Source organism: Enhydra lutris, unplaced genomic scaffold, assembly GCF_002288905.1.
Source record: "Enhydra lutris kenyoni isolate GAN:26980312 unplaced genomic scaffold, ASM228890v2 scaffoldscaffold32, whole genome shotgun sequence".
NCBI classification, from domain to species: domain Eukaryota; kingdom Metazoa; phylum Chordata; class Mammalia; order Carnivora; family Mustelidae; genus Enhydra; species Enhydra lutris.
In genome coordinates, this window is record NW_019154116.1 from 9,069,351 (window position 1) to 9,091,883 (window position 22,533).

The 22,533-nt window shown below is 41.2% G+C and overlaps 1 protein-coding gene across 1 annotated transcript in view; it reads right to left on the reverse strand.

Moving 5' to 3' along the window:
- The window catches only part of LOC111153440 (catenin delta 2), a 1,010,962-nt gene that overhangs the window by 429,270 nt on the left and 559,159 nt on the right, over positions 1 to 22,533 (reverse strand). Inside the window, exon 6 of the mRNA XM_022512459.1 lies at positions 8,521 to 8,693. Coding sequence (XP_022368167.1) covers positions 8,521 to 8,693 — 173 coding nt within the window. The remainder of the gene's footprint in view (positions 1 to 8,520; positions 8,694 to 22,533) is intronic.

A 22,533-nucleotide genomic window follows, 5' to 3' on the forward strand; every position in this document is an offset into this window, starting at 1 on the left:
AATGTAAAAGTTATTTTTGAAGCAGTTGTAACTTCTATGCATGTTAAATTTTAGAAAATAAAATTTGCTTTGCTATCAGAATGCTGTTTCTTGAAATAGAAGTAATTTGTAAAGAATTAAATTTAATAAAGTAGAGATATAATTTAGAGTAGTCGGTATGTATTGAAACACAACTATGTACAATTTCCAGAACCCAATTATTATGAGCAAAATGCATATTTATAACAAAGACTACCTAACTTTTAACTTTTAAACATATACATATATATGTGCGTAAATCAGTAGTGCTAGGGAAGAGTTATATTAAATATAAATATATTAAGTATATTTATATAATATATTATATAAATATAATATATTAAAAGCACAAATCCTGGGGCACCTGGGTGGCTCAGTTGGTTAAGTGTCTGCCTTTGGCTGAGGTCATGATCTCGGGGTCCTGAGATGGAGGGCCCCATCAGGCTCCCTGCTCAGTGGAGAGCCTACTTCTCCCTCTCCCTCTGCCTCTCCCCTAGGTGCAAATCCCAATAGCTAACACTTAGATTGTTCTCAGTTTAAACCAGGCAATATTCTGAGACAGATATACTGCTTTCCCATTTTACAGCTAATGAAACTGAGATAAAAAGATGTTCAAGAACTTGCTGGGGGGTCCCACCTGCAGGAAGCAGTGGGCGCGGGATTATGACCCTGGATGTCCTGTTCTAGAGGCTGCATTCGAAACTCCCATTCTATTCATACATCTGGTGACATCAAAATTAAACTCCTATGTGATGAAAACAAAAAAATAAATGTAAAACCACAAACCAAGTTGAAAAAACTTGCCATGTCCCGGGAGAAGACATTTGCAAGGCATGTAACTTACAGAGGGTTAGCCTCTGGAACATTAAAATAACTCCTACAGATCATTTTAAGATAAAGATTAAAGGTCAAATAGAAGAGAGATGCATACATTTACATATAGCTGATGCATAGAAGAAAAAAAATCAACAAGCAATGGTCACTGAACACATTAAAAGATACTCAAACCTATTACCCATCAAAAGAGTATAAACTAAACAGACAGCAATTCTTTATTCTCAGGCTTCAAACAATGAGAAAGTAGGACAGTATTCTGTGTTGGAGAGGATGTGGGGGAATAAGGAATTCTCACACATTGCACATGAAAGAGTAAATCAGTCACTTGGGTGTCCAATGAGTCAATAATTGGTAATGATTTATATGCAGAGGCCCGGTCACTCAGTAATTCTGCTTGTTGGCAGAGTTTCCATGGAAACGCATACCCCTGTGCCCGGGACACCTGGACACGTCAGTGCATGCCCACGTGTTGGCAGTAGCAAAACCATGGCAACAACCTAAGAGATCAGTAATAGGGAATGGACAAATATAATAATATGATTGCATGCATATAGGACATATATATGGGATCAACACTATTCAGCAGTTAAATTAGCCCAAACCATAATGTATCAATATAGGTCTCAAAAGCAAAATATAGAGTGGAAAATGCAAATTTCACACATGTATTGCCTGATTCCAATCATGTGAATCTTAAAAACACTGACTAAACAATATTGTATATATATACACATATGTATACACATGTGTATATATATATATACATATATACACATATGTATACACATGTGTATATATATATATACATATATATAAAAAAATAAAAAAAGCCTCTACCAATGGAAAAAACAAACAGACAAAAACAGGGACATGTCTTATATAAATTTATCTTAAAGAATATATAAGGAGGGATTTCTGGGTGGCAACTTTTTCTTAAAAAACCAAATAAGCCTTGGCAAAAATATACTACAAAAAATTTTTATTTCAGCAAGAGGTTCATTCAGTATTTGCTTTAAGAAGCCAAATATTTGCTTAGAGGAGGAACTGCTCTAGTACAACAAACACATACCCTCCCTGCCATGAGAGATGTTTCAATTACTGAAGCCAGATTATAGATATTTATACTGAAAGCAGAAAATGGAGGGGGAAGATTTTAAAGCAGAGTAATGAGAAAGGATTTCTTTCTTTCTTTTTTTTTTTTTTAAGATTATTTATTTATTTATTTGACAGAGATCACAAGTAGGCAGAGGCAGGCAGAGAGAGAGGAAAGGAAGCAGGCTCCCTGCTGAGCAGAGAGCCCGATGCGGGACTTGATCCCAGGACCCTGAGATCATGATCTGAGCCGAAGGCTGAGGCTTTAACCCACTGAGCTACCCAGGCGCCCCAGAAAGGATTTCTAATAGTGGTCATCTGAAAACTATCTTAAAAACAAAGGAACAGCCCATTTCTCACAAACATGCCAAGAAAACTATACAAAATGGCATGATTTCTCCTCTGAATGCTTGGTACAGTATATATTCTACACTAAATACGTTCCTGTGATTTTGTGTTTTCCAAGTTCACTGGTGACTTCACTGCTCCTAAATATTACCAAACAACAACTTCGCTCATAATTAAGCAAACCAGAGGGCTGTCAGCCCACATGTCTGTACGACCCTTTCCATTCAACGGCCAATACATAGGTGTTTACTGGGGATTTGTTCCTCCTTTGCACCATGTGGATCTCTGTCCACCAAGCCACCATCCACAGAACTCTCTCTCCCCTTGACCTTCACAATGACCTGACACGAAACAGCACCACTTTAGTGATGATCCAAATTCAATGAACGCCCTGCCATGAGCACCAGTGAGCAGATGATATATTTATAATAATGATATAGTCTAAGTGAGCACTTTTAAGACATAAAAGTCAATGCCACATCCAAAAAGTAGGCCAGATCAAAAAGAAATGGCAAAGTTCCTTCTGAAAAAGTTTACCGCTGTTCTAGGCTCTCCACCGTTGTCCAGTTTTATTTTGCAAAATTATCATACAATTCTTCGTTTCTGGTAGCAAGCAGGCATTTTCTGGGATTATAAATGTGCACACACTTACTCCCATTCTGCTAAGGACATGAGAGTGGTTTTAAAATCTGTAGGCTCCTGCCAGTGCCCCTGTATACAGGCGCACCCTTTCGTATCTCTCACATATTTGGTTTCTTTGCGGGAAGAAGTGCCTGGTGAGACTGCCGCATGTGTGCACGAGGGGAGAGACTAGCGTTTCTCGAGGGACTCCTCTATGCCTGAAGTCTTGTATCCAGCACTTCATACAATCCTTGGAAATGGTAATGTGAGCAGAAGCAGGCAGGGCCTGGAGGGGGGCCAGCTTCTCGGTCTGCTCCCTCCCCACCACCTCTGAGGCAGGAAAATACAGAATAAGGCTGGGGCTGGAGGAGCCTGATGAGCACTTGGGGAACCCCGGGCCAGTTATTTGCCACGTGGAGATCAGCTGGGTCTGGTTTCTGCTCCTGCAGTGAGGCCATCTGAGGGGAAGAAACCCCGATGCAACTAGGTTTAGGACGTTACCTCCACTAGAACAGAATGATGCTTTCAACCCCCGAGTCAGGCCATGCTGTGCCTCCTCCAGGAAAAGACAAGACCCTCACAATAAACCACAGGGTGTCCCATCCCTTCGAAAACTCCTGTGCCCAACTTTAGCCACCTTGGCCTCCTTGCAAAATGTTCTGTCAGGGGCACCTGGGTGGCTCAGGGGGTTAAGCCTCTGCCTTCGGCTCAGGTCATGATCTCAGGGTCCTGGGATGGAGCCCCGCATGGGGCTCTCTGCTCAGCGGGGAGCCTGCTTCCCCCTCTCTCTCTGCCTGCCTCTCTGCCTGCTTGTGATCGCTGTCTGTCAAATAAATAAATAGAATCTTAAAAAAAAAAAAATGTTCTGTCAACATGCCGGGCCACCTCATCCTGGAGCCGCTGCATTCACTGTCCCCAGGACAGCCACACACCTGGTTGGATGTCTCTCTGCCTTCAGGTCTTTCCCAGCTGTTACCTTCTAGACAAGGCCCCCCAGGCCACACCCCATCCCGTACCTTGGATCCTCCTTACCCTGTTCTGCCTCATCTCCTCCTCAAAGACATTATCGCTTTCTGACGAGCTATGTAATTTACTTATTCCCGGGGTCGGTTTTCTGAGTTTCCATGGCTGCTGCTAGAATTAGGGTTCCTTGAGGGTGGGGACCGTGTCCCTTTTCTTGACTTCTTTATCCTGAACCCACGACAGCTCACAGCACGCAACAAACACACAGAGCATCTTGGATACATTAAAGAATAACCCACAGATGCACAGAAGTACCTAGAAAAGCAGCTCGACTTTAATTGTGGGACCTCGCAAGAGTCACACAAAGGCCAAGGTTAACTTGGAGGGAGAAGGGGGAAAGGATGGAGAGAAGGAGGGGTGATCTGCACAGCGTATTTGAGGCTGGGGCACGGAGCTTGCAGGATGGGGGAATGAATAACCATAAATTGTCTCATGTTACTTCCCTGAAAGGCTTTGGGGTCTGATGGGAAGAGTCTTACCTTCTGTGTCTTCCGGCCCTATGTACTCAACTTAGAGTCTGAGGAGAATGACTTTCAAGGATTTTAGTTTGGGTAACAGCAAAGAATTAATATTTTATTGCACCTTCTATGCCTCATAATTTTACCTGCGGACTGATATGATAGGGCAATTGGCCTCCTGTAGACCCTGGTGATAATTATTCCACAAATATTTATTATGTTGAATAAACTAGAGTATTTTTTAGTTGAAATTAGAATCTTTCAACATGCATGATACTCCTTTGAAATTGCATTCTGACATGATTTATGAGCCAGACAGAAAACCATTTGCTTTACTTTAGAATTACACATATTTTTTAGACTAAAAAAAAAAAAAGAAAGAAATATTTTTGTGTTGATTGATTATTGACCTTATTAACTTGGTCTGGCATCGGTTGGCAATAATTTGAATTTCCCTAGCCCTTCTGGCGCTTTCTAACTACAAGATATTCTAAAAATTAACCCAGCCTTGAAGAAATGACCTTTCACACCACTCCGAATATTGAAAAGAATGTGTCACGGGGCTCAGCAAAACCACTGGAATAGATGGGTTCCCATGATGATCTGAACAAAGGAGATGTTACCATGATGAGAAGTGGCCTCTCTACTTTCAAGGAACAATGCTAGATACAGAAGAAACATACTGGTTTACTTGCTCAGCCCTTCTCCGACGTTATTGGGAAGTCACAGTGCCTATGGGGTGTTCCATAAAACATGCCTTTCATCCAGCAGCACGTGAAAGCTAACAGTAAATCACGGTACCAACATCTACCACTTCGTAAAATAAATAGTATTTAGATATTCGCCCAACAGCCTCAGTCCTGTTCATCGAGTGGACTGGAACAACCCCCTGCTTTAAAGGTTCAGACTTCTCCATCCCATCACCTGCCACGGTAAGCGAGCACGCCAGTCACTTTCGCCTCGAGCTTACGATATCACCTTGAACGTGAACATTTATAGATGTCTCCAAACTATTAACTCTGATGACTTCAAATACAGAGCTTTGATATCTTTACAACTTTGTTACACTTTCTGATTAAACTTTAAAACAGACTTTTAATGTGAGGCCCCATCCTGTCCTTCTGAGCCTCTACTGTTTTCCTCCCGTGTTAATTAGTGGATGACAGAATTAGCTCCAAGAAGAGCTCCTACCACACGGAAGGAGATAAACCGCCATATTGCTTGTCCACATTTATAGACATGTTAATAGGTTTGAGCTGCTGACGAATTCAATTAAAATGGTCAATAATAAAAGGAAACCTATAAAACACGGCCAGAATCACTAGACTTCAACTCAGTCAAGATTTTGTGCCCATTTTCACTACTGCTGCCGTAAAATGGCATGTGACAACGTCTCTACATGTGATGAGCCTGAGTCCCCCCATCTTTAAGGTGTAGAAGCTAATACGGCCCCGTTGTGGAGAATAAGAGGATGCATGTGAAACAGATTACGTCTTCATGCTCAATAAATGGTAGCTATCATTGTATAAGAAAGCTTTGCTTTAACAGTCAGCCATACAGAGCTATGTATGAACTGAGCTTACAAGATGCTCACAGATGAGTTGGTAAGTTAACTGATTTTTCATTTTATATTGACATTTCTATTTTCCATGGTGCTCAGCTATGGGAATACAGATTTTTAAAATATTTGATTCAATGTTTTCCACTCAAATTACCGAAGTCTTAGATATTTATGGGAAAAAAAAAAAAGCCAAACATGAGTAATAAGTGAGTTCAAGATTTAAAAAAAACAAAGTAGAAGTTTATTGTTTTACTACTTATATGTCTTAGAAGTTCTAGAACACTGGTAAAAGCCCAAATCATAGCTTTCAGAGGTTAATTTGAAAATAAAATATTTATTTCTGAGTGTGGTCTGTTGGACCTAGAAGTATAGCCAGATACAAGGAGAAATGAAGGGCTATGACCCACTTGTGTGCTTCCAAAGAATTCAAAATCATGTATGTTCTGCCACAACCAGTGTATCATGGTCAAAGAGTCCATATAGATGGGAAGAAAAATATTTCCTTTCAAGAATGGGAGCTTTTGGGGAGCCTGGGTGGCTCAGTGGGTTAAGCCTCTGCCTTCGGCTCAGGTCATGGTCTCGGGGTCCTGGGATCGAGCCCTGCATCGGTCTCTCTGCACAGCAGGGAGCCTGCTTCCCTCTCTCTCTCTCTGCCTGCCTCTCTGCCTACTTGTGATCTCTCTCTCTGTCAAATAAATAAATAATAAAAATCTTAAAAAAAAAAAGAATGGGAGCTTTTGAGAAAAAAGAATATAAACCTACAGAATGAAATCATACATCTTCCATTTCATCTTTTAATAAAATAAAATTAGATTGAAAAAAATCTGACGGTATTTCCTATGCTAATAACACCCAATATTTCAAACATCATATAGTGTTCTGTCATGAAGCAATAAAGACTATTTTGTGTTTATGATAAATGCATGTTTACTTGTACATACAATTTTTTTCTAATAAATTAAAAACCAGTTTTGGGTATTCCCTCACATACCCTTTCACATTTCTTTCAGGGAGGTAGAACGGACCAGTGCTTTTATAGAACAGTGATCCGGGATCTGGGAAACAGTAGAGATCTAGGGGTTGCCTCTGTGTATGTGACCTGCCCTCAGTGACTTAGGGACCATCGCTCTCCAGCCCCACACACCTCCATTCTCCATCCAAACAGATGCCTTGCCTGAGCCAGGGTCCACACTGGACCACAAGAGGGGATCAGGCCATTCTGCTCCGTGGAATGTATTATTTACCACTCCCTTTTAGTCACACACCCTATAGCTTGGCATCACAAGAAGGTAAAAGTTAGAACGCGACGGATGGACAAGAGTGTTGCTTGAAGAAGGTGCTCAGGTTTTTAGTACCTTGCTGAGGCAATCATTTAATAATTGAAATGCACTGAGACCTTTCAGTTTATGCTTCACTTGTGCCCATGTCACCTAAACTAAGCATCTCCCGATGACTGAGTGAGCTATGCCATTCCTAGCTCATCTCGCCGCCTACCTGTCTGTAGACATTTCTTGGGGGCCACGGAGAGGGCCAGGGGCTGCTGATAACGGATCAAAACAGCCCTGCCCTCAAGTAGCTTTTAGTTTAGTTGGAAAGATTCTTGGATGCCTAGTCACAATAAACTGGTGACAGAGATGGGTGGGTCTGGTTGTTCTGAAGCCCGGGATGGGGAGAGAGGCTGGGGCAGGGTTCCTGGGAGAGGGATTATGCATTAATGCAGAAAGTATGAAATGCAGCTCATTAGCTGGAAGGGATACTTTCAGGGTTGTGGGTTCTTCATCCCAGGAGCAAAAATGCAGAGATTAAAGTAAGTTTAAAATAGCTGAAAAAACAACATAGCCCTCTGATCAATATATTAATTCTGGTGGGTCGATCCAATACAGCCTGCATGCCCAAATTAGCATGCAAACAACATTTACATCTTTCTTGAAAAAAAAAAATTCGGGTTCGTAGCTACTTCTTTTCACCAAGATCCGATCTCAACGGCACCTGATAAATCTGTGTTCTGAAACCACAGGAGTAAGGGCACAATGCCAGGCACATCTCAAAATCCCACTCGGCAAAGGGTAACTACTTCTAAACCCCTATCAGTTATCTTCAGAAGAGTTCTGCATACTTGATTAGCCATTAATACCATGGTCCTTGATGCGATGAGGCCCCCCCAAATTATGTCATGCTTATTATTTTATTTTATTTTTCCAGGAGTAAAAACTTTGTTCCCGGTGCCCTCACAGACTCGTAATGCATGTCATAGTTAAGCCACACAGAGACACAGAAATAGTAACCAGACACACATTCACGGAGATCGGTAGGTACAAGGTGGTACAGCGCGAGCGATTCACAGAAACTCCTCGAGAAAAGATCTACAATTCAGTGTTACTCGATCAGCTTATTTTATTATTCATTTCCTTCACTCACAGCCCTGAAGGCATCTCTCCCAAGTTCCAAGTTCCGGTGAAAGTACCTAAGAAAGGCAGGAGGGAACCACAGCCGGCTCGCAGCAGCCCCTGCTCCCCCACCTGCTCCCTAGGAGCCCACGGACACCCCCATCCCCACACGTACCTGGCTGAAGGTCTGGCCCGCACCTCGGGCTTGCGAGCTGCGGGTGGGGAGCTGCGAAGGGGCTGTCTCACTCAGGGCCAGGGTCTGGTTGCTATGGTAGCTGGCCGGATACTGGAAGGACCCTTCAGGTTTGGAATTGAGCTGAAGTGCACTCTGGGAGAGCAGGCTGGGCCCTGCATTGAAAGTCATTAGAGCAGTTTAAGTGACAACCTCAGCGAAGCAGAAATGACATGTATTATTTACTGAGAGTAGCCTAGAATTATCACACGCACACGATGCCAGCCATCTATGCTCTGAATTCTGAGAACTAAAATGACCATATAATTTGACTCCGGCTCTTAAATGAGATTTTTTTTGGCAGTTTAAAAGTTCTCAAAAAGAGTACATTTTTTTTTTTTCCAAATGATCTCATCCTGACCTACATAGAGACATTTCTTTTGAGACAAATTGGTTAATCCCAGTAGTTATTTCTGGATTACACAATATCAGAAACATTTGAAATAATTCCAAAGTCTATCTTTTGGTTCACATTAATCGTATTAATATAATTATATCTCCTACTTAATTATCAGGATGCTAAAACACTTGAAACCTTCCCACCAGTGGCAGATTGTATTGTATAGTGATGTAATACCTCAGTGCCTGAAGGGTAGACAGTGTTTAAAATATTAATAGGTCTTCAAACAATGGAGAATTCACCCTGATTTCACATGGTATCTGACGGCTGGTTATCTCTGCCATCACAGCAGTGCACAGTAGGAGAACAATGAGAAGATACAGTGTTAAAGCTGGTGCTGTTAATGTGAGTGATGGAGAAATGAGATCCAGTGCCTGGCCGTACTATTTAATTATATTTTTTATAAGAGGCTGTGCTGTATCTTCTTCCATTCTGTTTAGATGGGATCCTCACAAAAGTTTGCCCATCGTCTTTTTAAGCAAATTTCTTTAATCTCATTTCCTACTCACTATGGGAGTTCAGAGAAGTAGGAAGCGTGTATGCACTTGCTATATCCCATTGTGTGGCTGGAGAGGGGTCTGGGGCAAGTAGAGGGAGTTGGGTGGGAAGGACTTGGCAACCCAAGTTTCTCATGCTCTCTTAACCATAGTGAGGCTGCTTATTTTTTGAAAGAGCATAATTATATACACATAGACTATTGTATAATCATTAACCCATCCTTAATCTTCCCTGTTGGCTGTTTTAGACCACAGTATCATTTCTAATCAATGTGGGCAAATTTCAAGTTCCTTACTTCTTTCTTCTCAAGACTATAACACGGCTTTCTTTCCAATGAGACCACAGACTCAACATGCAATAGCCCTTTTCTTTTTTGTATTAAAATAAGGCATCTTCCTTAAAAAGCATCAGTTCCTGTAGCGATGGCCATTTAAGAACTTCCCCCACCTTCCCTCTAATTCCCTGGTGAGGCTTCTGAACAATGCAAACATACATTCTCACCATTAGATACTGAATAATAAGCCAATTAACCAATACAGGTAAGACTGGGTATTTTGAAATCTGGAAAAAAGTCAAGCAAGGATATAAAAATGTTCCCATCCAGTCCCAGTTTCATCATGAAGAGCATAACAAAAGTACAATTACAATCCTTTTTCTTGTAATTTAGAAAATAGAGTCCGAAGCAAACAGTATACAACAGATGGTGAAGTTTGCAATAGCAAAACATCGTTGAATCCATACTGATGGTATTATAGGCCTTATCACCAGAAATACGACGTCACTATGGGGAGTGCAGTCAAAGTTCCATTGTGGTTGCCACAATGGTGGTGCTGCTGGGGAAACTTCGAGGTGCAGAGACAAGACTCAAGAGACCCAGGCGAGGGCCAGGCTGAGAGAGAGGAGAGCCTGTGGGAGGAAGAGGAGCCGGGGTGATGTGGGCAGGGCCAGAGAGTGACACTGCAAGGAGGAGGAAGAAGAGGGAGGTACTGGGGAACCAGTAACAAACTGTGGCCAAAGGCCTTCCCCTTGGTCACTACCCTCCTGAAGATCACAGCCCAGTGGAGGAGAGTGGGCTCTCCTGAAAGAGCAAAGGCCCTTTAAAGTCATGGGTCACCACTCTACCTGACGATGGGCAGCTTCCCACTGAGACTTCCTTTGGCTGCTTCTTTTTCCTCCGAGGTAATGGCTTTCCCTGGCCATGCCCCCTCCCCTGTGATAGCACATCTCCAGGGCGGTGAAAGTTCGAACAGATACAACAGTGCACAGAACTTTGGAAATGTCAGTAAAATGAAATCAAATAAAGCAAAATCTTTGGCTTCTTCTAAATAGTTGGACATGATATTTTTTAAAAATATTTATTCTGATAAATGAATATTAATCATTAATAACCAACACATTATATAATTATATATTATGGATAATGTATTATGTATAATTAATATAAATAATAAATATTTATTAATAATAAATATTTATTAATAATAAATATTTATTTATTTATTTGAAAGAGAGCAAAAGAAAGAGCGAGAGCACGCGCGCACAGAAGCAGTGAGGAAGGGCAGAGAGGGAGAAGCAGGCTCCCCGATGAGCAGGGAGCCTGACGTAGGACTCTGTCCCAGGACCCCGGGATCATGACCTGAGCCGAAGGCAGATGCTTAACCGACTGAGCCACCCAGGCGCCCCAGTAGTGGGACATAATCTGTAAAGCAAGAGAACCGTGGGTCTTGGTTATTTGTCTTTTAAGAAGACTCCATGTCTTTGCTCTGATGAACTTTCTAGCCTCTGTAGTTAGCAAGTCCAACAATTTTTTGTAAATTCCAAATAGATTCATAAAATTATCACGAAACCTGCAAATGCTTTCCATGCAGGACCTTAAGGTGGCAATTTAAAGTCCCTTTCCAAGGGCATTTCAATTAAAAAGGTGATTTACGTGCTCCTGAAACATACACCATGAAATAGTCAGGTCGGCTCATCTTTTACAGACTCAGTCGTGTATCTGATCCATACTCAACGAAAACAAGCCGAGATTCTCTATCTCATTACTTCGTTCACACATCTCAAGCATGAGACCTAGATGCAGTGTGACACAGGTAATTGCAACAATGAGCAATGTATCATAATACTACAGCACTGACATGTCACCTGGTAAGGGCGAAACCGTCAGGACAACAGCCGCTACAGTGTGTGCCTTTTCGAATGATTTCCATTGCTCACTAGGTTTCAGATGAATAGCATTTATTCATTCCAATTTTAGAGAGCAAAGCTATGTGAGAATATGAAAACGGTTAAACTTATAGGATAATCCTTAATTACTTTATAATGGAAGTCAAATTTACATATAACTAACTCTTGATGACCTTTATTAACATTACTGTGCATTGAGGTAGAAAATACAAATTTTCCAGAGGTTTCGAAAGCACTTACAGTCTTGGGCTTTAACTTATGGTGTGTTCCCCCCCACCACCCCGGAACTTTTGACTTTCCATCAAGTTTTGGCTAGAGGCTTGGGCCAGAGGTAATATTAGACCACAGTCGTGAGGAGACGAAGCCTATCTCCTGGGGGATAAGGGTGGTGGAAGAGGGTTTTTTAAGTTGTGGAGAGAAGAGCCTGGGCTTTCAAATTCCATGTAGGGAAACTGAATGTTGCCTTTAGTGTAATTAATTGTTCCAAGAAGAAACCTGAACTATGAGCAGCAGTGGATCACCACGCTCTACCACGACACGGAAAGCAAGTCACCCTCTGGTGTGAGACTGTGATCTCCTTGCTCATTCTGGCCCCTCCCCATTATGGGACAGTCCTCAAAGCTGAGCCCAGGGGTCTGCTTGATAGGACTCAGTCCAAGGGCACCAGGAAGAAGAGACGAAACAATTGTCCGATAAACAGATAAAATTCAAGACAGTATGTGTCCTTGATCTGATCAAGACACAATAGTTCCAGCTGGACAGAGAGGAGAACGTCTAAGGGAATGACAGAGCTGAGGGGCATAAAACAAGCCAGGGACCCTAGAAAGATACCTGTAGCCACGTCTCTTTTGTGTAATATCAGTATCTCAATAATATCTCAGTGTCTCCAATGTCATCAATTGACTAGAAACCACATAGCAACTTGTAAAAAAAAAAAATTATCTTTGAGTCATTTTCGTGATTTCTCAGAAATGCAAAGAGAAGGATGGAGAGGCTGAGTGGTTGGTCAGCCAGTGTCATACACTTGGAAAAAATGAAAATGAGGCTCGAATCCTCATCTTCTATCCCCACGTCCAGGAGTAGCTGCTGTTTGCCATCCAAGCAGCATTAAGTCCTAGACACAGACCGATACTTTAAGGTTGAAAAATTCTCCCCTAAAGAGAAGCGAATTTGTTTGCAGGAGAAATCTTCATGCCCCAGGCTGGGGTACTTCTCCAATGAACCTCTCCTTAGAGACTCTGGTTGTTGGCTGGGGAAGCTTGCTGTCCACCATCAGTGGGACAGAGGTCAGCCTCGGCAGGTAGAAAGCTTGAAAGGCTAATTTTCTACATAAAAATTCAGACTCACTTATAGATCATATTAGTGTATATATACGCTATAATATATCGTTTCTTCCTAACTGAGCTAGAAATTTGAGAGTTTTCATGATGATACACTCTTACTCTGTTTGCACAGGTTTAAAAAGACTACTTCTGGAATTGCTAATCCATGCTTGCTTTAACTAAATATCGGTCCCAGAAAACAGTGAACCTTCATTCAACTATGGATGAAGTTTTGCAATAACGTTTTTGCATCTTGCAGTAAGGTGGAAAAGGCCAGAAGCCTACAGTATGGCATTGCTAACTCATTCTGTAGGCCACAAATTCCAGGACTAGGACTCAGTAGACCTCTGTGTTTATGAAAGGGATATGATGAGTAGGGAGAAGGGTCCATGATACCAGCTGACCTTCCCTGAGTACTTGCTAAGTTCTAGGAACTGTCCCGAGCAGCTGTTATCTGTTAGCTCACTGCATCTTCACAAAGGCCCAGGGAAGAAGGTGCCACCATCCCCCTTTACCTCAACGGGACTGAGGGTCGCACCAACTGAGACCACACAGTGGGCTGCGAGCAAGCCAGGTGTCTGGCATCAGAGCATGTGTTCTTAACCACACTCTGTCATTCTGCCTCCGCAAATTTTAATCTTGGCAAATTTGAGCACCTAATGCGATAATGGATGTGAAAGCGCTTGGAAAACTATAAACTGCTTTACAAATGTCAGTTTTTAGTATTAGTATCTAATTATCTAATTACATAGCCACATGGTCTGATCATAATAAAACCTTGATTGGGATTTGTTTGTCCTGAAAACCTTATTACAGTACGGTCCCATATATCACTTAACATTCTCCTGCAATACCTCATGAGCTTTCATTTTATAAATGAGACACTCGAGGCATAGATCATTAAAATGGCCTGCTTAAAATTAAAAACAAACCCAAACAAAACCTGGTTGTCCGAGCCAAGAGACAAGAAAGCAAATGTTCTCTCTGTCCCCTCAGCCTGAGATCCCTTTCTCTGTCAACCTCAAAGCTCATCCTTAAAGAGCCGTTTAAATGCCACCTCCTCCATGCAGCCTGCCCTGATGCCTGAGAGCTCCAAGAAAATCCACCTTACCCCCACCATGCTGCTATAACCCTCTGAACAGACCAGACTCAGAGGAATCTGAGTGACTTAACAGAGATTTGTACAGTATTACACAGCAACAGGTTCTCCAGAAAGAGGGTAATAGGATGCAAGCAGAATTCTGAACATTTGCAATGAAGGCAGCAGGGCTCTACGCAGATAAGGGAGAGACTAGCACCAGGGATTTCCTGCAGCACGAGGAGAAAGGAAACTCTTGGTACCTGAGCAAATCTTAACTGGTGGCTACTTTAGGAAGGGGGAGAGAGGCGCACAGTTAAGAGACATCTTAAAAGAAAAGCTCAAGGGGACTTAGTGACTAAGTGGGCAGGAGTGAAGGAGAGCCCAGGTGACGCCACTGTTCGGCTAATTGCGAGCACTGCCATGGGAGCTTGGGAGGCTCCTCAGAAAACCCCACAGACAGGACCCCCTTGTCATCATCAGGCACATGCCTTCTCTTTCTACAAGTTAACGTTAAGATGATTTACTGGGACTTGCTAACTCTGGCCAACTTTAGTTGAGCACCTGTCCCAGAACTCAGCAAATATTCACAAACGAGAGCGGGAAAGCAGAAACTCCCAATGATGAGACATTCCCCAGAAGGAAAATTGGTGTGGGTTGTGGCCTTGTTGTTTTTTGGTGTGGGCTTACTTTTTACATTACAGAGTTGGAGGAGATGGTGGGGATTTACATAGGTAGAAAGGGCTTGATTTCCATACTGGCTCAAACATCACCCGACAAACTGAATCTTCCTAGGTCTTACGTAATTTCCAAGATCCAAGTTTGATTATGTGAAAGTGACGATTTAGGACAGAGATGTAGCTACCAAAGTCACCAACAGTGGGCGCTGAAGCCGCAAGAATCAGACCGGGAGTCTAAGGGCTGGTTAAGTTACTGATTTAATTCCAAAGGATCATTTTTACCACGAAAGAGAAAAGCGCTCCTAAGAGGAATGCGCTAAGATAAACTATTAGAATCAGGCAATGCCTCAAACAGGGACTCCATGAAGGTTTTGTTGAGGCTGTTAGTTCAGGATTATCAAAGGAACAATAAACACGCAAACTGGGGGACACTTCCAGGACCGGACCCCCGACTGGTAGTTTTGTTTAGACGTGCATCTGGCAGGAAATTTAGAAACATTTACTCTTAGGTTAAATCGATTCTGACAAAATGTTACAGAAACTTCTCTTTTTGTAGACCGTGAGAAATACTGCCAACGAGATTCACATTCATCTATGACTGACAGTCTGCGTTCATTTCCATGCTCTCGCTAAGCAGTATCTGTGGAAGGTTAAGAATGATTTGAAGGTTGGGATGCCTGGGGGGCTCAGTCCGTTGAGTGGCTGCCTTCGGCTCAGGTCATGATCCCAGGGTTCTGGGATGGAGCCCCTCAGTTAGGGTCCTTGCTCAGCAGGGAGTCTGCCTCTCCCTCTCCCTCTGCCTGCTGCTTCCCTACTTGTGCTCTCTCTCTCTCTCTTTTCACTCTGAACAAATAAATAAATAAAATCTTTTTTTTTTTAAATTTAAATAATGATTTGAAGGTTGGGGTGCCTGGGTGGCTCAGTAGGTTAAGCATCTGACTCTTGATTTTGGCTCAGGTCATGATCTCAAGGTCATGAGATCCAGCCCTGTGTCGGGCTCCACACTGGGCATGAAGCCCACTTGGGATTCTCTCCCTCACCCCTGCCCCACCCACCATTATGCACACGCTCTATGTCTGAAAAAAAAATGATTTGAAGGTTAAGTATTATTGTGCTTTAAATGAGAGTAAATTTTTATGGGGCACCTGGGTGGCTCAGTAGGTTAAAGCCTCTGCCTTCAGCTCAGGTCATGATCTCAGGGTCTTGGGATCGAGCCCCGCTTTGGGCTCTCTGCTCAGCAGGGATCCTGCTTCCCACCCTCTGCCCCCACCTGCCTCTCTGCCTACTTGTGATCTCTCTGTCAAATAAATAAATAAAACTTAAAAAAAAATGAGAGTAAATTTTTAGAGCAACATCAAATAAACAGAAAAAGAAAATCTTTTTTTATAGAAAATATTGCATTAGAATAAAGGAAGTAGTTGGTGGAAATTATATATACATACACAAATGGGCTTTAGAGATCACAAAATCAATAAGAAAAGTTGTCAGATTACCAAATTGATTTTAATAAGCTCAAAGCACTTTAGTCATATCTAATTGCACAAGTAAAAATATTGACTTTTGTTTAATTTTTAAAAATATTTATTTATTTACTTGAGAAACAGTGAGCAAGCAAGTGGGGGGACGGGCAGAGGGAGAGAATCTTCAAGCAGACTCCCCACTGAGCAGGGAGACCAATACAGGGCTTGATCTCACAACCCACGAGACCGGGACCTGAGTCAAAGCAAAGGGTCGGTTGCGTAAATGACTGATCCACCCAGGCACCCCTTGACTTTTATTTAAATGGAACTACTAATCACTTCCATTTATAGAGGCCATTTCTTCCTTATGGCTTCCGGATAAATTTGTCAGCTTAAACTTACTTGGAATAAGAGGTGCTTGGTGGTGTTAAACTGGTTATTTTCTTCTAATCTTCATTAGTAACTTTAACAGCTCCTAAGTAGGAGTTTCACCAAAGAGTTTCACTGAAAATAGTGGTTAAGTCCATCCACCATCCCTAAAATCAACGGAGGGAAAAGCTCGAGAGGCTTGTTACGCAAGGCAGCTCGGAGTGACGTGTCAGCTCCATGGGCAGGTGTGTTTCTAGCCTTCATTTCTAAGTCTGTCTGCAGAATATCAATTTTGTCTGGTCACCTGCTTTCCATGTGTAATGCTTTATGTGAAAATTAAAACTCTAGTGGTCCCAGGATTAGAGAAGTACTCATTTAGCGTTTAAGCTGATTTAGATTCAGTCACGGCTATTGGCTTAATTAGTAGGCTTTTTCAAGTTTGACTATTGTATATGGATAAATAGAAGGTCGTTACTGCATTCACACTATGCAATAACTCACTTAGTTTCTTTACAGCTATATACAATAGAGGGAAATGAACAAAATGACATTTATCACAAAATGAACTTCAAATGTATAACTTTAGTTTAAAATGTATAGCTCAAGAACTTTATTATGCATGGGATTTTTTACATGATGTTATAATCACAGAAGAGCATTTTTTATAGCTCATTACAATTTCCAACTATTTCCTTGTAAACTTTTATCTTCAGAGTATCTACCATTTAAAAAATTAATGTAGCACAGAGAGGAAGAGCATCATTCATATTTCTTCATAAATTAATTGTCCAAAGATAATAGATTCATATTTCTTGTTATCAATAATTGTGAAAAGAAATAGAAAAATCAGTTCAGAAGAAAATAGAATTTAAAAGCTAAATCCTGAAAACACTGTAATTTGTGGAATACACTGACTTTAAGAACCAGCATTTTATTTGCCACAAATCACAGACTTTTTCTTAGAAATCTGCGTGGCTTGCCTGTGCATTTTTTCAGGTCCCTGTTCCTGACGTCCGTTCACATGGACATCTTCCTGGCCCCTTTGATTATTCTCTCAAAACTGGAGCCCGCATAGCACTTCCGTGCTCTTAAAAATCACTGAGGACCACAAAGAGCTTTTATTTATATGGGTGGTATAGAACGCTATTTACTGCTTTGAAAATGAAAAATGTTTAAAAACTGGTTGGCAATGATGCCATCACCAAAATGGAGATTCTGAAAGCTCCACTGACTCTGCTCTTGTGAGACTTTCTTACCCTCACGTATGATAATGACCATGGAAAGGCAAGTAACGGTCGTAGGATTACTGTGGAAATTTATCCCTTTGCAGGTCCTCTGAAAGGGTCTCAGGACGCCCCAGGATTCCCAAGTATACACTGAGAACCCTATTCTACGCCGCCTCTTACTGACGTTGTCATCGCTTATAGCAATTGTTTACTTGGCCTTGTAGCCTTCACATTGCTTGATTTCAGCCTTCTCTGCCTAGCATGCAAATGCCACAAGGGCAGAGACTCTTTGTGGTGCTTTGAATAAGTATTTTAATACATACATTTAAAAATGAATGACTGTAACGCCCACCTGTGCTTGCAGTGATACAATAAAACCCCAGCATGTTAAGAGCTGATTACATCAGTTGCAGTTGAAGTGACTTGTTTGATCATGGCCCATGTTAGTGCTGGAACTTCTGTGGGAATCCCACAAGACGTCTCCGCTAGGTATTACCAGGATACCCCTTCTTCCACTGTCCCCTGAGAAAAAGTGTGCTGGCTCTGACTTTCTCATGGGAGCTTTCAGCCTCTCTGCCTTTTCTTGACTTTTTGACTTTTGTTTAAATGGAACTACTAATCACTTCCATTTATAGTGGTCATTTCTTCTTTATGGCTTCCGGATAAATTTGTCAGCTTAAACTTACTTGGAATAAGAGGCACACATGCGAGTTTTCTCATACTCACGCAAGTTCTGATACTTTCCTCACTTTCACTGGCTTTTGTTTGATCCTCATATTTGTGTTCTGGGCACCTGAGGTAACTTGACAATTTCAAAACCCAATTTTTTTTAAAATTAAAAATTTCCATCAGGCTTTATACTTTGTGCTTGATTCCAGGATACCCTATGAACACAGGTGGAAATGATGGGGTTTTTGTTTTGTTGTTTTGTTTTATTTTGTTTTATTTAAGTAGGCTCCATGCATAGCACAGAGCCCAACTCAGAGCTTGAACTCAACCCTGAGATCAAGACCTGAGTTGAAATCAAGAGCTGGATGCTTAACCGATTGAGCCACCCAGGCGCCCAGAGAATGATGTTTTTAATGAGAAATTTGTTTCATGTTCTCCCTTGCTTCAGGGATGGAGAAGGAACACTTGGTACTTTATGCCTGTCTATCCCTTCACTTCCCACATTTCCTTCTCTGGAAAAAATATAACCTGCTTTTATTTATTTATTTATTTATTTAGTTAGTTAGTTATGGTCTTGCATTCATCTATATTCTTTTTAAGATACAGGCAATGAAAAGTTTTAGAACTCTACATATGCTGTATAAAATTTTAAATCCCCTCCTTCTACAGGAGAACACTGGAAGAGTCCAGAGATTTTTTTACACATCTCTGTGACAGAAGGAAATCAAAGAAAAAGAAATCAAATGTTAGTTGAAAACCAGGTAGAGGTAGTATCCAGAAGGGAAATTACTTATAGCTTCTAGGAGGGTATTCCTACGTCCTGTGTGCCACCTGGGTGTTTTCCCTTGACTTTTGCTCGTGTCTTCCATTTCTGCTACTGTTGACTCCCTATGGGCCCTACAACACCAAAGGTAGTGGAGGAAGTTAGCATGAGTGAATTCTGAGAGGGAACAAATGGATGCACATAGTATCTAAGGACAATTTTAGACTTGGAACCATGACAAACTTCTGGAAAGGAGACTGTCTCGTTTGCATTTCAAAATCCAAAGTGATTTCACAGGAAATGAGCAATCCAAGGATGAACTCAACTAACTTGAATAAATGCATTTCCAGGGAAAGACTTGGGGTCTCCAGAGTCCAGATGAAAGTCTTCAACCACAGGTAGAATGGGGGGTGGGAGCGTCAGGACTTAAACCTAGGGCTTCTGACTCCAAGGTGGGATGGGTAACCCTCCCCAGAAGCTCTAAGTTGGGTTTAACTAAGGATTAGTTTCCACCATAACAGGAAATAAAAGAAACCAGTTCTCTTCCCTGAGCATATCAATACTGCGAGCCACAAGGTCAATATATTTATCATTTTGATTATTTTAATTATTATAAAAACCGTATACTCTTAAACCACTTTGGCTTACTAGGAATTATGAAAATATTCACTTCATAAGGATGGCTCTTACCTTTACTGTTATTACTGAATAAGAATATATTGAGTCATACTTCCAGCATCATAGTAACTTGATCCCTCAACAATTTTCTCACTACATAACAATTAAGTATAATCACAGCAATTAAATAAAAATGACAGATTGTAAATCAACAGTAAATAATACATTCACCTCTGTCCAACTATGTATGATTATTCTATTTATATTCTATCTGCTCAGAACAGTAACCTACAAGACTGATTCTGGATTTTTTTGAATATATTATGATTTGAAACCTCAGAACAACATTCCTTTTTTTTTTAACCATAACATTCAGAATACATTAAGTTCCTAAGTTTTTCTTTTTTCTTTTTCCTCCTGAATGCTGGGATTTTTGAGAACATGGTGGAATTTTAATTTGTCAATATGCTACAGATAGAAATAATAACTATTTCAAAATACAATATTTAAGCAAATTAACATTGTCTACAAACATGTAAGTCATTTTCTCCCAAGTTGTCCATTCTATTTCTGATTTTGGTTGGCAAATATTTTTGTTAATTTTGGGGTAAGATATATCACCCTATCTCTGAGGTTCTATCTCCCAAGATGCATGGATTAAAAAAGGTGCTTAGTCCATGGCAGTTCAGGTCAAGCTGTATATTATGTGAGAACATAATGGCCCTGAGCTTCTATCAGTAATTTTTCACCCCCAGGAAAGCAATAAAAATTCTCCCAGTGACTCTGTGACATGCATTTGTTAGAACTGAAATTACACATCCGGCAGCCACGAAATAGTGGCAGGGTGGCGAAGATTGTACACACGATTTACATACTGTTTAGGATAGCACTTTTTAAAAAATGCAAAGTGTTAGAAAACATGGATAAGTACATGAACTATAGTCAATATGGGAGAGCAGTTACTGCTTGCCTTAGGGTCAAAAGGATGGATTTACTAAGCTTCACATTTATTTTAATCAGACCTTGGAACGAAAAATAACAAAAGCCTTTAAACATGGCAAATTCAACACTGTGGGCTTGGGGGTTGAGACTGGTCGTCCAGTCCCTTTCAAGGTTTTTAGACTGTGTTTAGTGCTGTTCTGAGAGAGGGCTAAGAGCCTGGCTCTTAAGGGCCGTGTGTCGGGTACAGTTCAACATGACCCATCTCATGTTGTTTCCAGGAAGGAACCCATCGAGTTATCACCGTAACTGGGGACTCAGAATCTGATGGGCTCGCACTCATTATATGAGATGTGTCAGAAAGTCACTACCTATGTGTTCAGTTGATACAACAAGAGCGTAAACATGGTCTGCTGTTCCACTGCTTAATAGGAGGCTGTGCTGATTATTTACTTTGCTCCCCACAGTCTTCTCTGACCTTGTCTCCACATACACTGTCTCACGGGGTCCCCTGCTCTTTGGTTTAGGATTGGATTTGGCCAAGAAGGGGCACGAGGGCGTCAGAAGGTGGGAGGAGAAGGTGAGGACACTTACTCTTCTGCTCTTGCCTGCCTCTTCGCTCTGCCTGGACTATACCCTGGACTTTTCCTTCAGGACCAACAGTGGTAAGGGCTTCCCTCTGCGGCTGCGACCCGAGGACCTCCCCAGACATGTCTCTTCCCTTAATCTTGCCCACCCCTTCGTCAATAGTCCCGGAATTAACGTCTCTTCGGTGTAACTCTTTTGAGTAGACTCGATTTCCCAACTGGGTACAAATACAAAAGCAATTGAGACTTTCATTTTATGACCATCTAAACAATTAAAATTAGTCATAATTGATCCCTGAAATGATAGTTCCCCACTCACTATTTTTAAATGAACCTCCTAAATTTTACTCAATTAGTTCAGTCTCAAAGTGACCCTGGAAATATTAAGAACAAAGGTATTGTAAGAATAACAATATTCCCCATCTCACAGTGGTTTAGATCCTTTGGCATAAAATTTGTGGGTGGTGATTTTATCACCTGTTTTTTGTTTTGTTTGCTTTCTTACTTTTCTTATCTCAAACGAGGAGGCAGGGGCCTGGAAGAAAAACAATCAGCTAAAATCCCACGAGTCTTCAAAAAGATAACCCAGTGCATAATAAAACGAAGTAACTAATCTTTCTGAAAGACAAAAATTCAGCAGTTGCCAAATACATTCCAAAAAAACAAAAACAAAAACAAAAACAAAAAAAACCAACCCTACTGGAGTATTTAATGTTCCTGTAACAAAGGTATGTCTTTTGTAAATAATTTTTGAAACTGTATTACAGGAAAACAAAAGTGTACACCAAAAATTCATTCCATGTCTCTCACACATAGCACAGTGTCTCAATTAGGAAAGCTCAGGATTATTAGTTGATTTGAAGTTATTTAAAAGTTCATAGATTTATTCCTTTTCTCCTTATATTTATCTCTTCTACTCTTTTGCTTTATATTACTTTATCTCCACATTACTCTTATTTTTTTTAATTTTTATTTTATTTGTTTTTTTAAAGATTTTATTTATTTATTTATTTGACAGAGAGAGAGAGATCACAAGTAGGCATAGAGGCAGGGAGAGAGAGGGAGGGGGAAGCAGGCTCCCTGTTGATCAGAGAGCCTGATGCGGGGCTCCATCCCAGGACCCTGAGATCATGACCTGAGCCATAGGCAGAGCCTTAACCCAC